Source organism: Diorhabda sublineata, chromosome 2, assembly GCF_026230105.1.
Source record: "Diorhabda sublineata isolate icDioSubl1.1 chromosome 2, icDioSubl1.1, whole genome shotgun sequence".
NCBI lineage: Eukaryota > Metazoa > Arthropoda > Insecta > Coleoptera > Chrysomelidae > Diorhabda > Diorhabda sublineata.
In genome coordinates, this window is record NC_079475.1 from 27,248,436 (window position 1) to 27,267,470 (window position 19,035).

Sequence of the window (19,035 nt, forward strand, 5' to 3'; positions counted from 1 at the left end):
GTTTAAACTTTTCTTAGCAATAATATTTTTCTTCCAAAACGGGACATTCTTCTTTAATCAAAATTACTTCTTCTGGAGTCTTGGCCAAGTAAAGTTGAGAAGGAATAAATATTTTTTTGATCTTGGATGTCGAAATATAAGTGGAAAAATTCAGAGGTTTGGTCAATTCTATGAACCTAGGGTTCGATATCAAAAAAAATAATAATAATAATAATATGAATTTAACGAAAAAGAATCAAAATCAATACACTAATAATAATGATGATAAGTCATTAACTAATTATCCCTACCATCATCAGTATTATAATAACAATAATAATCATAATAGAATCATTTTAACTATCCACGAAACAATAATTATTATGGATATAATAATAACAATCATAATAATAATTTTCTTAGTCAACCAATTAATATAAACCCAATACCTCAACAACTACGAAACTACCCAACTAACGCTCAGGTGTTTGGCACCAGAAAAAATGTTTTCTGGCCAAACCAGATACCTGTACAAAGACTACCAAACCCAGAACCTACAACATCTAGAAATCTCACTGATAGACCTTCAAGAAATGTTAATACTAATCCTAATAACAAATATTTCCAATCAAGAAATGAAAAACCAAATTTTATATTAGAAGAATTATATAATAATGATTGTAATGACAAAAATGAAGAAACATAAAGTAAATTTTCGAACGAGCCTCTGAAAAAGAATCAGAAATAGTAGAAAAAAATTTTACTACTGATGATCCATTAGTATACTTTGAAAAATTTATAAAATCTATCGAATCGGAATTCAATGAACAAATAATTGAAATAAATTTTACTTTTAATAATTCCTTACCACAAATTCAAAAATTCATAGAAACGAGAGAATCGGACTTAAATCATTGTGAAGAAAGAAATGAACAAGTAGAACTAGATCTTGATAAATTATTTGAAGAAGAAGACAAACTGAATGTAACGGAAAAGTATTCGAGAAAAACTATTCTAAGGGAAAAAATTATTAGTGATACAAAAGGAAAATTAGAAATAGAATTATTTGATAAAATGAAGTTAGACGTTGAATTACAATATATGAATTAAAAATGAATGAAAAGAATACTGAAATTGAAGTAAAAGAAATTTGAATTTGCAATTGAAATTAATTACGAAATAATTCACACAGAATTTGATAAGAATAATGATAATATAAGTCTAAAATATTTCAATAAAATATTAAATGCGATACTAACTGAAAAGATAGTGGAAGAACCTTTTTTTGAAAAATAAATATCATTCTTTGAAGTGGTACGCAATTCAGGAAATTATAAAATGGATTTTTATAATAAGAACTTTCTTGTTTATTATTTCATAGAAATCGATAAGATTTAGAAACAATAGGAATTAAAATAAGTAGAATACATAAAATAATTAAGATACTTTTAGAAACTAGAATAATGAAAAAAATTATTATTAATTAGAATATATAAGAAATTTAATAACATAATACATAACTTTGTTTATTTAACTAAAGAAAAAAGAAGAAAATAATATAAAAAGTTAAATAGTCAGTGCAATACAAATAACACTTATAATTGAATCATTACAAAAAAAGATATAAGTAAATTAATCAGAACAGACTTATGTGTTCAGAAGACATAGAAAACTTTGTTAATAATTATTAAGTGTGTTAAATGAATAAATATGATATAAACCCTCCAGGAATTGAATTTAATTTAATATAACAATGTTATGAGGCTAGAAAATCTTTCACATTCAACAATAACGCGAAATGCACCTATCTCTCGTTACGGTCAAGCATATCCCATTTCAAGTGTAACAGGAGTTTCTATTGTTGATAATTTATTGAACTATATTACTCATCATAGTTTACCTTATAAAATAACAGGTGACTGTGGTTCAGGGTTCAAGAATAATGACTTTTGTAAATTAGATAAAAGTGAATTACATTATATCACTGCAAAAAAATAGCAATTCTAATTCACCTGTCGAAATATTTCATTCTAGTCTAATTGAACATTTTAGATGTTTAAGAGAAACTAATAAAAATTTGATTCCAGATCAATTAATGAAACATTCAATTCTTGCATATAATAATTTTATTCATTTGGTACTTATCATAAAAACATAATTAGAAAACCTAAAATGAATTCTCGAAAATTGTTACAGAAATATGATGTTGGCAACGTTAATGATGTGAATTTAGGATCATATGAACTTGTATATTCTAAGCATACTTTTATATATTATATAGATTTAAAATTTAAAACATATTTTGATACTTCAAGAAATAGTATCCACAAGAAACTATAGTAGAACAAGTGACAAACAGTGAAGCTTTAATTATTCCAAATTTAGATAAATATTATCTAAATGTACTTCAGATCGTTATTCAAAAATACAATATCCATCAATTATAAGAATTCCAAAGAACTGTAATATTTAAATAAAAAATGAAAATTTTTACTACTACTTGTGTACTAATGTACAAATAAAAAAAGGAAAATCAATAATCTTACCGAAATTAGATTTTAAGTTTTTAAATAATCAAATGTATAAATCAACGAATTTAATTAAATTAGATTTTGGAAAACTTTACGAAATAGACGCAAGAAATTTAAAACCAATTCATGTAATACAAAATCCACAAAGCCATGTCAATTGGACTATTTTCTATAATAATAATCATATGTATACTAGTTTTAATCTTGTGGATAATTCGGAAATTTAAAAGAAGAAATTGAAAAGAAATAAAAATCGAGGAGAAGAAAGAAGAAGGATATGAATTTGAAACAAGAAGAACTATAGAAGATAATATGAAAAATAACTCCGTTATTTTTCATTCTTAGGGATGGAGGAGTTATGCGAAGAAAAATCCAGAATATTCTAATAAGTAAAACGCATATAGATCAAATTACATAAACAACTGTCAGCATTTTATTAGTATAAATATGAATAATAATGAATCTAGCTCATTCAATGAATCTTGTTAATTCAATCGTGAAATTAATTAAGATCATTCGCTTGTAAAATTGTAAATTGTGTTTTTTTGTAACAATACGTTTTTTTAAAAAAATATTTTCGAAACTAAAATCTTTAACTCTAGACTTCAATAATACCCATTAATCACGGCAGAGATTAATGAATCATTAATCACTATTGTCAGACACATTCTTAATTTAGCTATATTATATTTTTTTGTTTCAAAAATTCGGTTTTTATAATTCTATCATGTGAAACACTACTAAATATTTTCATATTAGTTCTATACACATATAAAAATTCAAAAAGTAAATTTTCCTAAGCCAGATTCGAAATCGGGACCTCCATTTTAAAGGTATGGAACATTAACACTCAGCTGTCAGCTATCAGCTATCAGATATACGTTAAATACATTCATGTGTTTGACTTAAATCTGTTTCCTAACATACCATTGTTTGTGAAACAATTTATCAATTGAAATATGTTTTTGAAACAAAATAAAGTTCACTCAAAACTGTCAACATTATTGTGTGTTCATATTTCTATGTATTCTAATATTTTATGTGAAATTATGTTTAAAAACCAACTAAAAATTGATATAGATGCAAGTGACTTTTCTTTAACACCACCAGAAATTACAGAAGCTGCTGAAGTTATCTAATCAAACTTATTGCCAGAAAAGTCAAGTATATATGGCACATGAATTTGAACTGGCAACACGGATTATTAAGAACTATAAATAGATACCATCATAATGTAATACTAGATACCCAATATTTGTTAAAACTAATACATAGATTTTTGTGTTGATTATTGGGGATATTATATGACATATTATATAATTATTATAATTTTTGATAACTATTTTAATGAACAATAATATAATGTATGGAATATTTCTTAGAATAAAATAAGTGTTCTAACAACGTAACAAAATTTTACAAAAAAATACTATGATACAAATATTTGGTAGTCTTGGATAAAATATAGTATTCTACTCGCGTATGAGTTATTATTAATATTAAATTAATAAGAAACTACATTATACACTTGTAAAAAGTATACTATTAACACGTTTCTTTATAAACGTCATCTTAACTTTTTTTACAGTAATTAAAAATGTCACTTAGTTCCACAAGTATATGAAAATAGTTCTCTTGATAAGTAACAAATATCAGGAAGGTAATAATAAAGTAACTTAGCTAAATTTGGAATAGTAAGTAGAAAGTAGAATTGTAGGTAGATGTAATAGAATACCTTAAAAAATTAAATTGTCTTTTTTAAACAAATAGCTTCTCTGAACCAACCTCTGTTGAGAGAATATTAATACTAGGAAGTATTGATATCTAGTTAGCCGAAACCAGTTCCATGCATAAGCAAAATATTGCGTTACCATAGCAACGAACAATAACTTATTAGAAGTGTCAGTGTAAAGTTTGACGTAAAAAAAATTAACCAGACATACGCAACATATTGGAGTATCGAACCATCATCAAGTACCTGTATTTAAAAGGGTTAAGAGGTATGCAGATTTGCGAAGATATAATACCCTTGGTGATCAATGTCCTTCGTATGCGACCGTGAAAAATTGGACTGCAAGCTTCAAACTTCAAATAAAGATAAATTTTCCATTGAAGATGATGACCGATCGGGAAGGCCAGTTTCTGTGTCAGTCCCCGAAAATATCGGTGCATTTCATGACATGATTTTATCAGACCGTCGAATTGGGCTAAAACGGATATCTGAAGCACTGAATATTTCATATGATCGCGTTTATCATATGGTTCACGTCTATGCGGACATGAGAAAAATTGCTCCAAAATGGATCCCCAAATATTTGAAAGTTGACCAAAAGCGTGCAAGTGTAGAAGAATCGCGTTCGATCTGTGCTTGATTTGAAAACGATGTAGACTTATTAAACTGAATTGTTAATATGGATGAGACTTGAGTACATTTCTACGATCCAGAAACAAAGCAACAATCGATGGAATAGCGACACTCTAGTTCTCCAAGACCTAAGAAATTTCGTGTCAAAAAAACGGCTGGAAAAGTTCTTGCTTCAGTTTTTTGGGATTTCCATGGTGTAATCATGATTGATTTTTTGGATAAGGGTAGAAAAATAACTGGAGATTACTATTCGACATTGCTGACCACTCTACGGGAAAAAAATTAAAGAGAAAAGAAGCGGGAAGCTATCGAAAGGTTTTTTGTTATTGACACAAATCTCATGTTGCCATGCAAAAATTCGTGCTTTAGGATTTGAATTACTAGGACACCCCCTTATTCACCAGATTTGGCTCCGTCAGACTATCATCTCTTTCTTCAACTAAAAAAAAGTTTAAAAGATCGTAAATTTTCTTCTAACAAGGAGGTATTAAAACTGTAGAGGTCTGGTTTGCAGAGCAAGAAGAAACATTTTTTTTAAAGGTCTAGGGACGTTGAGAATATGTTGAGTGATAAAATATTTTGACATTGAAATTTTGATTGGTTCTTTAGTAGGCTAAGAATTTTTAAATATATCCTCGTATAATTAATTTCAATCTGCTTTGAACATAAAAATATATACTCAGAGGTGTAAAAGATTATAGAATAGAATATTAATAACTCACATTTCCCTCAAAAATTCAAGAACATCTGCATCTGTTGCTACTTTATGTGCAATGATATGAATGATCCCTTTCTCAACTTTGGTAAGAGTTTCTAAATCTTTTTTATAACTATTAACCCAAAATGTTAGGTCTACATCAGAAGTGTTATATAATAAATCTAAAGCAGGTTGTTCCAAACCTAAGGCTTTAGCTCGTTCTGCATAAGTTCTTTTTCCTTCTGGCTTAAGAGGAGCATACTGAAAAACGAAAGTGAATAAAAATGAAATTATAATGTAAATGAATTTATATATTCATTACAGACAAAAGATAAATGTTGGAAGTATCTTCACACTAGGATTAAATTTCATGAATGGAATTATCATGGTCAACTGACATTTTCATATTTTAACTAAATGTCAATTTCCAAATGACTGCTATATAGCTCACAATAATTTAAAATTATGTTTTCCTGTGAATTTGTGTAATATGAGATCCGACTTACAAGTAAGCTGTAATTTTTTGATAAATTATTATTATTTAAATCAGTTTTTCCAATCTACAAAATGGATTCAGGCTGCCAAAAGCTTAATATATTGTAAAAAACTACCTTATTTTGACTGCGTCCCCCCATGATTGAAAGCTTACTTTTTGTGTAACAGAAAAATATTTTTCTTCATTTTGTTTTTTAACTAGTAAGTATTATTAGTAAATACTAAATTGTTTGATATATGTTCCGAGCGAAAATTTGTATTATTAAAAATAGATGTCATTAATTCTTACAGAATTTCTTTATTAAAAATGCAATTTCATTTAAACCTATTTAAGTGAATATTAGTTAAAAGTGATATTTCATCTAAATCTAAGAGAACATAATTCTGTGGTGATCATATCTATCACTATATCATTATAAGTTTCATTAATTTCATAGCAGTCTTAGATATATATATATATATATATATATATATATATATATATATATATATATATATATATATATATATATGTATGTATGTATAATAGTAATAATAATAATAATAATAATAATAGTTATAGTTATAAGAATTTATCAAAATTTCAGTTAACCACACAGTAAGAGGTTCAATTGGAGTGTTTATTGGTGTTACAATTGTTCTAGCTGTTAATGGTTTATGAATTTCTGGAAAACAAAAGAGCTTAACAGAAATTTTTTTCTAATTCATTACAATTATTAGTTGTTTCAAAAGTCAGATCATTAGTAAGCTCTTTATATGATGTATTATTGTTAATAAGTTCTCTGGATAAATCTAAATATAAATATTGCTGTTTCTCCATTAAAACTGTGACATTACCTTTGTCAGATGGTATGACTATCAAATTTGAATTTTATTTTAAAAACTTTTTGGTTTTGTATAATAGTCCTCCAAATATAGAAAATTGTTTGGGTTCATTATTGTGGTTAGTTAAAATGTTGGTTGTTTTCGCTATAACTATATTTCTTTCTTGTTCATTTTGTTTTAATTGAAATATTTTTAGTAATTATAGGTTCAATACTAAATTTAGAGCCTAATAATCAATACTGTAAAATATTTTTAATCCGATTAAATGTAATATCACTTTTTTGTAATGTTTACTTAAATCCATGTCTAACAGCTCTACAACACAAATGGAATAATATAAGGAAAAATTGCAAACTTAATAAAGATACTCTAATAGAATTAATAATGTTCATTTTTAATAATACATATTTTTCTTATAATAATAAAAATTACCTCATCGATATCCCTAGCAGATTATGTAATGGAATAAATTTTGGCTATTTTACTTAAATAACTTTGATCCTCTTGCTTGTTTTTGATTTGATGAAATAATTTATTATAAATAACTTGTCTGTTTTCAAAAATTAGTTCATCTGTTGTATCAATTATTTAGTGTTTTGATTACAATTTCTTCATATAAAAGCTTATGTACTAACCTATTATAGATAAAATTGTTAGTCTCTTGTTCCTGGCGCATGAGTTTTTTTCTATATGTTTCTATATGTTTGATATTATTCTTTAGAATAGTGAAAAGAATGTTCTTTTTCGACATTGTAAGAGGAAGCATATTTTGTTGTATTCTTTCGCCATTTTGAATTGGATATTGCAGTATGATTTTAAATTGTTAACAATTACTAGACTATAAGTTTTTGAGATAGTTTGGAAATATTCCATATTTGTATGTAAATTGGAAAGAAGTTTATGCAGACTAATTTATAAACGGTTATGATGGAAGAGTATGGCGAATGCGTCGTTCTCGGAAACCGTTTGATATTGTTTTTCTACATGTTTTTTATTCAACGGCGATTTGTTTACATTGTTGTTTAGAACCAATTTGTAGGAAGGTCTTTTTATTTATTTCTTTGTTTGTTCACTACCTATAGATAAAAATTCTTTTTGGTATAAATAGGTAGATACTCGTTTAGCAGCGAGAACTCAACAAAATAGTAGAAAGCAACCAGTGAATTTAAATAAATTGCATAAGTAGTGAATAGTTAATTAAGTCTAGTGTAAGTGTGTAAATGAATTAAGTAAGTAAAAGAAAGTGTGTATAAATTTACCTTACCATTACAATAATTTAAATAAATAAATAAAACATTATTATAGAACTATAATAATATCAAAATAATAGATACAAATAAAATATTTAGAAGAAGATTACTGATATCATACAAATATATGAAAACTGGAGAAACCAACGAAGAAATAGAAATATCAATGGTTTCAAAAATCAACAATTATTCCATAATTTTTTATTCTTAGGACGGAGGGAGGAGTAACACCGAACTTTATTTTCATAAGTTTTAATTTGAGGAAGAGATAGTATTGTAACATGAAATTATATAATAGTTATTATAATTTAAATAACGATCATTACAATTATTATAATTGGACTATGTTGTTTAAATAGATAGATACAAGAATTATAAAGTATATATTTAGGATACATAGGAATAGATTCAATATTATAAACAATAAAATGGTGAAAGTTCAGATTTTCTAATAGATCCTAATCAAACAACACCAGTGAAAAATTGTTAACAACATTCGAAATGTTGGGATGTCTTATAAGAAATGTCGGTTTTCATATGTGAAAATTCCTACGCCCCATTTCAAACATGTCGCAACATGTTAAGAGTAGTCTCTAATTCTATGAGAGTGCAATTGCTTTTCTTTCATTCAATCATTCTCTGTTTGTCTATTTACGACGCAGAATGTTTTGATAATGAACAAAAGTTTAAAGCAGCCGTGGCAGCAAGAAAAATAGGTGAAATTGAAGGGGAGGACTGTTAATAAGCGATTGGCACAGCTTTGGTTTAATCATTTTAATAGTGGGGATTTGACGTTTGAAAATCGTTCTCGTTTAAGTTATCCACCTGCGTGGAATATTGAGGTTATAAGGTAAGCAATAGACAACCAACCTAGTACCAACACTCACCGATTATCGGATTGACTTGGAATTGGAATGGCCAACCGCCATTCTTATTGGGAGAATTGGTAAAATATTAGGTTTAGTGAAAGCACAAGGTTAGTTCTATAATTCTTACATCTTTGACTGAATTAAGATTGTATGAATATATATTATTTTAAAATGATAGTAACTAGTGGATAACAATGATAATGTTTGGTTTACGATTTGACGCTTTTATAACACAAAATATTATTAAACTTACTATGATTTCCAATTCATCTGATGACTTTGAAGACTTTACTATATTTTCAAGTCTTTTGTTCAGGTGTCCTGCTTTCTGCAAGGAATGTAGTACAGTCTTGATTTTCGTTTTCAACATACAAATATCATCATAGTTATTTTTCACCTCCCTTAATAACTCTGGAGACATGTTACCTAAAATTATTAGTATTTTAATTTTACATTAATAAAGAAACGCTAGTATTGATTCTGAATCAAGCTTTTTTTAGTTCCATAACAAGCACATTTTTTTCTAAAGAAAAGGAATGAATTTGATAACTTATCTGAAATCTCATCAAAAACTGACTTGACATTAAAAAATTTAAAGTGAATTGTAGAAATTATAAGAATATAAAAATATGAAGTTTTTGAAAAATTGTGCACAAGTCAGCAATTTACTTCAATCTCAATCTCTCAAAAATCATGATTCTTATAACTAGTATAACAATTATGGCTATTATATAGACAATATTCAAAATTATTATGATAATTCAGATTAATACTCTGATAATTGACTGTCAAGACATTAACCCTGGTACTCCTATTAACCTATAATACTGTTATTAGTGAAATCGAGGAAAACTTTTATGCAGCTGATAGTGATCTTATGATAATGGAGCATGAGTTTGCGATACAAATAAATACTAAACTTTTGATTATATCGTAAAAAATTTTTAACCGCAATAAGGAAAATACTTGCAATTATGATTCCAATAAATCCTGAATCTAAATCACGATTCATATCAGGATTTCGACTGGAGTCTGATTTTAACTGTTATTAACCGACTTTGTAGTCGAGGAATGTCCAGAAAAGATGCTATCCAGGAAAGAATGTTTTTGACAAATATTTCTCAGACTATACTTTGCAAAATTGCAAAGCAAGGTATGACATTGAGTCGAAAAGGGAATATTTCGGGAAATCAAACCTGATAGGTTCACTCCAATATGCGAAACAATTTACAACATGTTCTCATCAAAAATAATGCCCAATCTTCAAGGCTTGCAGAACTGAAAAGGAAAATTTTCTTGACCGCTGTCGATCGACACAGTCGACATAGTGTAGACGTGTCGATCGACATTTGTCGAGTCGAATGTAACCCGAATGAAGTGCATTTTTATTTTCAGTCGAATGGAAATAATTGCCAAGTTTGGACCTGTTGAGCGTGATAATAAAGTTTTAAATCATTAGTTTTGTTAAAACCTGTGTGCGCAACGGGAGAAGTGGTTCTATAATTGTGTTTTACCAAAGTTAATTGTTTTATCAAAATGAATTTCACACAAGAACAAACATTAAATTTTATTGATATGTACAGAGACCGCCCTCAACTCTGGGACTCTACAAATGAAGAGTACAAAAACAAAAGGCACGATTTACTTACAGAAATCGCAGTTTCTTTTGGAATCGACACAGTCGACTGATGAAATACGTCCACACAGCAGTTTATGTGTGGACGAGACGAATGTCGCCTATGTCGTTCGACCTTGTCGATCGGCATAGTGTGGACGCGGCTTTAGAGTGACACACAATAATTTCAATATATTGAACTATCCATTCATTTTGAACCAATTTGTAGAAACCCCAATGGCAGGTTAAAAAAACTTTCACTGCCAACTCTACGTACAGGAGCAACCATCTTCATTTTCAACTCCAAAAAGGCTGACAGGTAGATATGAATTGTAGTATATTATTTCCACAAAAATCTGCCTCTTAATTCTTCTAGTCATGTAATCAAGATGATTTTAATCTTGTTTCGAATTTTAAATGGGGATTCAAAAATTAAAGTCAGAGAGATTAACTAAATAAATTAATATTAAGTTAATAGTTTTAATTATAATAATTTGAAAAGTAGGTAACTTGAACGGTATTGAGGTTGAACGGTATGTTCGGTTTACTAGCCGCGGTATGCGAATTTGGAACTTGGTACTTCGGTATGAACTGGTTGAGTGAGACTGATTTTTTTTACATTTTATTTTTTCCTTCTGAAGTCTTGCAAGTTTTCAAAAATAGGATTACAAAAGAAAAGTATAGATCCGTATCTACTTACCACTCAAGTTTTACAAATAACAAAAAAAGGTGTTTGTACAATAGCATCTTATATAGTTATTTTAGTACGATACTCTCGATATGAGGGTATAATAAATCATAGTGATTTTCTAAGGTAGTGCCATATGTTCTTATACTAACTGACAACATAAACTTAAAATTCTTCTAAAACTAGCAAGTAAATGAACAAAAAAATTAAATTATGCTTTAAAAAAATCGACATTTTTAGACACAAGATGCTAAATTGTTTGATTCATTGTACATTTTGGGTATAGGCATGACTTAACCATTTATGGCAGTTATAACCAGGTAGAAATGGATTGATGTGTTTAACATCTGTGGAACAGGCTTCATGTTTTTATTTCATATTAATAACTAGGGTTCACGCTAGCATGGCGACATAGCGACAATTGTCGCCAAAATCATACACAACGATGACAAATTTGTCGCCCAAAATATTTTTAAAAAAACTTATGTTTTATATTTACTGTGCTGTTTTTGCATAAAAGAATTTATATATGCCGTAAAAGTATGTATAAAAGTGTGTGTAGCATGCATATGTTAATTTTTTTACTTTTGTCTACCACGTTATATTTTTGGACCACTAAATCATAACTTAGGTGGTCCTTTTGGACCACTAAATTTTCATTGCTGGTGTGAATCCTATTAATAACCAAAAGGATTATTCAATAATAATTTAGGTGAAAGATAAATGTCATTGTATATTTTCTATAATGTAGTTGTCTAATTGTTTATTTTTGCTTACTGATTTCCTTTTTCTATCGAGATTAATTGAGACATTTTTTAGAATCAATTGCAAGGACTAGTTCCTCTATCAGCACCTTTACTGGTAACAGCCCAATAGAGGGAACAAAAAAACCTGTTAAGGTGTATACAAGGAAGCGATTATTTCAAGCCCTTGTTGAAGAACCTTGTAAGTATGAATTAAAAATGGCAATATTTTTATAGATAATTGTAATAGTTGTAGTCACAACTATTGATACTGTACATATAATAAATTTGAATTGAACCTGAAGTCATGAATTTATATAATTTGTAGGTAGCTCCTCGAATATCCTGTGTGAACCATCAATATCGACTAAAATGGAAACAGATCAACTTGAAGGGCACTCGACTGTGACAGGTGAGTATATTCATATGCTTTCAGATCGAAACTAACCTAACCTAACCAAGGAAACTTAACAAAAGACGTAGCCCCTATCCCAGGAGCATTAATATTTTGCGACGCAAAGTCGGTCGGTGGAAGTCAGCTGCTAAGAAAGCGCAAAAATATCGTCCAAAAACAATAATAAAATACTAAGAAAGAAAAATGGAACATTTAAAATGGCTTAAAAATGTAAATATAATCACTCACAATTTTTTATGCAACAGCAAAGGAATCAAAAATTAAAATCTAGAGGAAGAAGATTTACCTTAGATGACAAGATATTTTCACTATCCTGTTACAAGAATAGTGGAAAAGGTTACAGGTTTCTTTCTAAAATATTTTCTTTATCGAGTCGAAGAACATTAATGAGGTTATTAAATTGCATGCCTTTCAGTTGTGGACGAACATATATTTAATCACTTAAAAGGGGTTGTAGAGAAAATAGTCATTAGATACTGGGCTCACATATAATCGGGTGGCAGATTGTTTTGAAGGGTTAATTGATTTTGGAAAAGGGGATAGGAGAGGTGGATTTGCTGATCATGCTCTACTTGTTATGGTTAAAGGTATACGTAGAAGCTGGAAGCAACCGATAGCATTTTATTTTTGTGAGCACTCCACAAATACTGTGGATTTAGTAAGAATTATTAAGGAAGTTGTGAGAGCACTACGTAGTAATGGCTTGAAAATAGTTGCGCCAGTTTGTGATTTAGATGATACAAAAGCGTACTGTATCAAGAATAATATAGAAAATTAATTTCAGGGGTATTTAATAGATGGGGAAGAAATAGTCCATTTGTTTGATTATCCTCATTTATTTAGATGTTTGAGAAATGGATTAATAAATAAAAATCTACAATTTTTTCAGAATGGGGCCTCAAAAGTATGGATAAATAAATAGGATTTTTCAGTAGCTTCCCCAGATTAACGTATCAATTTTTAAAGACAAAATTAAGAAGATCAGGGCGAAAAATTGTACGCAAGTATTTAGTCGGACAGTAGCAACGACAATGAAAACTTGTAAAGAGATCAGCAATGAGTTACAGCCAGAATCTCGCTTTTACTTGAATCCCAAAGCAACTGAAACTGCAGATTTATTATTGTTTTTGGACATGTTGTACGACAGCCTTAATGGAAATTTGTTAAATCCTCCTTTATGGAAAGAATTGAGGGGAGTTATCACTGCCACATCCAAACATCTAGATACTTGGCTCAATGCACTGCCAGTTTTAAATTCATTTCTTTTAGATGTATAACACCATCAATTAAGAAACTACCATTCACCATTAAAGGATTTGTGTACATTTGGCAAAAGTTGAGGCAAAAAGGAATCAAATATTTGAGTGCCAGAAACTTAAATCAAGATGCTATTGAGAATTTCTTTGGCATGGTAAGAAGTCATGGCATTAGGAATACGAATCCTTCATGTGCTGCATTTGTTTCGTCCACAAAGTCTTTGTGGACTTGTACAAACAGAAACATTTTTTAAACATGCCAACATCTCACTGTTGACAGTCCTAAGCCTGCTAAAGTGTGGAGGAAAATTTTTTGTTTGTGGATATAGTTATAAAATGTCAAAAACAAAATAAAAATTATAATAATCATCCTGTGTTTCAATATTCCATCTACCTATATCTTATATAAATCATTTAATTGTGAAATTTTGGTTGTCACATAAATTGAAAATGAAACCAAAATATTTTACAAAATACTTCATTTAAACAACATTTTAATTTCAGGTATTTAAATTTGCTTGTAAAAAACAATATTTGAATTTTAAATGTTAGCAAAATGAAAGTATTTTGCACAATACTTTTGTTTCATTTACAATTTGATGCGACAACTAGCTTCGAGCATTTAAAATTACTCGAGTTATTTTTAAATTTCCCGCGAAATTAGCATGGATATAAACCTTAGATCAAATAATTAATTATAGAAATCTACAGGGTGCGGCAGCATAACTTCCTTTTTTCAAAAGTTAATAAAACTTATTGTATGAATCAGAAAATTTTTATTCGTTTTTTATAATACAGGCACATACATAAAGTTTTGTTTTACTGAGTTTTGAAGATCAAATCAGTTAGGTGACGTCCCCCATTCTCCATACACTGAGTAAACCGATTTCTGGCGTTTGTCATGACTCTTGCCAGCATAGCAGGCGTTATGTTGGCAATTTCTTCCTGGATGTTCGTCTTCAAATCTTGTAGGGTCCTTGGACGGTTCACATACACACGGGATTTCAAAAAACCCCATAGGAAATAATCACAAGGGGTCAAATCGGGAGAGCGGGCTGGCCACTCCAAATCGCCCCTAATTGAGATAAGGCGCTCTGGGAAGTGTTCCCTCAAAACAGCCATCGATGTTCTTGAAGTGTGTGCCGTTGCTCCGTCTTGTTGGAACCAAGTGTCCCCTAAGTCCAACTCATCTAGCCGTGGGAAAAAAAATTCCTGTAACATGTTTACATACCGGTGCGAATTCACTGTCACTGTGACTTCATTTTCCTCAAAGAACCAGGGACCAATAATTCCACGTGAGTAAATTGCACACCACACTGTGACTTTAGGTGAATGCAAAGGCCGTTGATGCAATTGTCGAGGATTGGTATCAGCCCAGTAGCGCATGTTTTGTTTGTTTACGGATCCACACAAATGAAAATGGGCTTCATCACTAAAAAAAACAATAGCGTCCTCAGGAACGACTTCCAGAAAAACCTCACACGCGTTCCTCCGAGAATTGAAGTCACGTTCAGAAAGTTCCTGCACAATTGCCATCTTGTATGGATGAAAATGAAGATCATCATGAAGTATTCTCCTCACAGAACGATCGGAAAGTCCAAGGGCAGACGCATGTTTGCGCGCAGAACGCCGTGGTGATCGCAACACTGAAGTTCTAACTAACTCAATGTTCTCCGGTGATCTAATGGGCCGAGGGACTCCAGTTCTTCGTCTTGTCACACTTGCAGTTTGTCTGAACGTAGTGACCCACGTAACAATTGATTTCCGGTCCGGGACAGGGGCCAAGGGGGCTAAATTAAAGCGATTCCGAAAGGCGCGCTGGGTTGCGATCACAGAACATCCGCTCGAAAAGTAAACCTCAACGGCAAACGCACGCTCCTCACTGTTCCAACGCATGATGGCGACTGAACTGTGCCGGGACAAAACTTTATAGTCCCCCCTCTCGAACGAGACCACTAGCACTCCGTTACGACATCTACCGACTAAATGGCGAACTTTTTAAAAAAGGAAGTTATGCTGCCGCACCCTGTATTTTCTTGGTACGAAGCCAGTTCGAGAGATGTCGCTAGGATCGAACTTTGTCATCAAATTTTTATACAAAGTGGCAGATCTATCGAGTATATAATCTTAGGATGCATCGTCCAGTCAGTTGTCAAAATTAAACTAATATTCAGGGGCACCAATTCACTAGAGAAAATTACCAAGAATCGTTTAAGAATGGAGTCCATTCTTACACGAAAATGTGTGAGGTTAACGTTGTCTATACCAAAAAAGAGAAAATTAGTACTTTTGAAATACTAGAAATACACAACAAAAAATCAGTAGCAGTATAAAATTTAGAGACAAATAACAAATCAAAAATAAATTTCGATGTTATGAAATACTTTGTATGCAGTCACTATATAATTTACACAGTCTGATGCACGATTCGAGGGAACTGACAGAAAAAGACTTCTTGCACTGTTTTCAAACAACGGAAGATTCGCATGCAGTGATGTAGGGGTAGATGAGGGGTATATATTGCAGGTGATAATAAGTAAATATACATAATATCCAAATAAAATGTTTTATATCATTAGTCTCGTTATTTAATAGCTACACCTTGTCTATTTCAATAAATAAAACGTTACTTCTAAAAGTCATAGTTAAGATGACAAAAGTCAAGAATCTATAGTCTATAAGTATAAAGAAAGAATCCTATGAAGAGGTAAATTTGAAAAGGCAATTCTGATATCAAAAAAATATTCATGCAATTTGATAGAAAATCATTAGAACTGTCTGGAGTAAAACCATCAGTGAACAAGTATCCCATATATAGTTGGGCATATTATTAAAAGATCAAAACAACCTGTATGTGTATTGTCGAAAGCATGCCCGTAAATAAATATTATGTGTAGTTAACTTTATTCAAACCTTCCAGAACACAGTGTCTATAGAATTTAACCTACAATTGATCTTAGAGAGATAGTTCAACAATGAAAACTTATATACAAAACCATTAATTTGTGCATGATGTAAAGACTACAAGGTGTGCTCTGCCCAAGGGCTAATTTTCGACTCGTTCTGCGCATTTCTCAAGAGCCAATGATAATTCTCCTCCCAAATTGGCGCGTCGTTTTGGGAGCGAATTTTCATTGGCTGCTTCCCAGCTGGTGCGCAATAGCACACCTTGTAGTCTTCACATCATGTATTCAATTCAAATGTTTCAAATTGGCACGTCTTTTTGGGGGCGAATTCTCATTGGCTGCTTCCCAGCTGGTGCGCAATAGTACACCTTCTAGTCTTTACATCATGAATTTGTGAACATTGTAATATGGATATTTTGAAATAGATAATGTTGCCTTAAGGCAGATGCCAACATAAAAAGTGATTTGTATAAAATTTAGAACAACCTCATATTTCTTTAATTTTTTATTTCTTAGACCTTTTGATATATTAAAATCAAGAACATTGATATGCATTTATGAATTGGGTAAATGCGCCAGTGAGTCGGCCACCGCCTATAGTCGGCCCCAGGAGGTTTAATTTTATAATAACTTTAATCGCATTTCAAGAATGGGCAGTTTTCTGTAATTTTGTCATTCTACTAGGATTGACACACTTGTTTATCAAGGTGGGTTTTCCCTGAATCAATCCTTTCCTTGATTCCCGCGCAAAGTTGACATATTCAACAGTTTGATTGTTCATGTGCAAGTGAAAACATCCACAGTGGAAACTTTAAAGGTAAGCTGAAATTGATTCCTTTAGGTCAGTGCGTTTTTTTATATCATTTGATGATAAATATACTTCCAAATTACCTAAGTTCAATTCGATCACACCAAATTCTGAATATTATATTATAATTAGCATGGCCGGTTACTGGCATAATGATCTGCCACGGAAGCTAGTAATCGGCCCTAGAGGCCGTCTACTGGTATACTTTCAAGATTGTATCTCCATGTTTCTTCAACTCATATATTGTGATATTGATGTCCTCTTTCTTCAACATGATTTAATTTTTGCTCGTTATGTGACCAGTAGTCGGCCATAGATAGAGTGAAAGAAATTAAAGTTATGCGCAGTTGTATTTGGTGGCCGACTACTAGAACAGCCATTAACAGATCATTGAGCCAGTAGTCGGCCTTAAGATTTCAAACCGACCCCCGCAACATTTTTTTGCTATAAATTTAAAATTATTGATTTCAGACAATGCCCAACCAAAGGAAACGAAAGTTTCATCAATATTCCGAAGAGAGTATACAAAAGGCTCTAGAAGAAGTGAAGAATGGAGGCTAACATGCCGAAAATATGCGATACCGCGAGCAACACTACAGGACTGACTCAATAGACGGGTCGCCAATACTGAACGAATAGGTCCAGACCCATACTTGAGCTCCAAAAACGAAAAAAAAAATTGTTGACTGGTTAATACAGATGAGGATTTCCAATAAAAAACAGGAACTATTATCCACAGTTCAAAAAATCGTAGTGGATGGAAAAATTAGAACTCCATTCAAAGTCTGAAGACCAGGTCAAAAATGGTATTCTTCCTTCATGAGAAGGCATCCACAACTTTCTATGCGAATACCAGAATCTATAGATAAATCTCGAGCTAGGGTAACTGAAGAGTTTATAAAATCTTGGTTCAGAGACCTCGAAGATTTTTTAGAAAGAATTGCCGCCCTTGATATCTTGAAATCCCCGTCCAGAATGTTTAATGCGGATGAGGCAGGAATCAGCCAGTGCCCAAAATCAGGAGAGGTTATTGGTTCTAGGGGATACAAGAATTTATTTGAGATTAAAAAGGGATCAGAAAAGGATAACAGTTCTCGTTACATTTTCGGCGGATGGAGAGTTATGTCCTCTATGTATTGTTTATCCCTATGTGGAGCCACCAAGGGCAATTGCAGAAAGCACCAGATTGGATTTTAGGGAAGTTAGAAAGTGGGTGGATGCGATTATCCAAGGCATTCTCCGCACCAACAAGCTCTTTCAAACATATCAGAGCATATCCGCCAAGGATTCAAGCGATGCGGATTGTTTCCTTATGTGGACTATTCCAAGTGCGTTCAAAATACGATGGAGAAAAATATGCAACTTGACGTCCAAGAGGCAGAACCACCAGTAAATGCGAATGACGAATTGACTCTGCCGATTTTCAAAGCACCTACAAGGTTTTGATGGCGTTCAGATCAGGTCTTGTGGAAAAAGTAGCAGAAGTGGATTGGATGCTTGAATCCAATACATATATATATATATATATATATATATATATATATATATATATATATATATATATATACAGGGAGATTCATTAAGAATGTTCTG

At 31.0% G+C, this 19,035-nt stretch overlaps 1 protein-coding gene across 1 annotated transcript in view; it reads right to left on the minus strand.

Moving 5' to 3' along the window:
- LOC130453229 (S1 RNA-binding domain-containing protein 1) overlaps positions 1 to 19,035 on the minus strand; it is a 49,453-nt gene that overhangs the window by 17,116 nt on the left and 13,302 nt on the right. The window contains exons 4-5 of the mRNA XM_056792855.1: positions 9,265 to 9,437; positions 5,598 to 5,833 (exon numbers count right to left, since the gene is read on the minus strand). Of these exons, the coding sequence (XP_056648833.1) occupies positions 5,598 to 5,833; positions 9,265 to 9,437 (409 nt within the window). The remainder of the gene's footprint in view (positions 1 to 5,597; positions 5,834 to 9,264; positions 9,438 to 19,035) is intronic.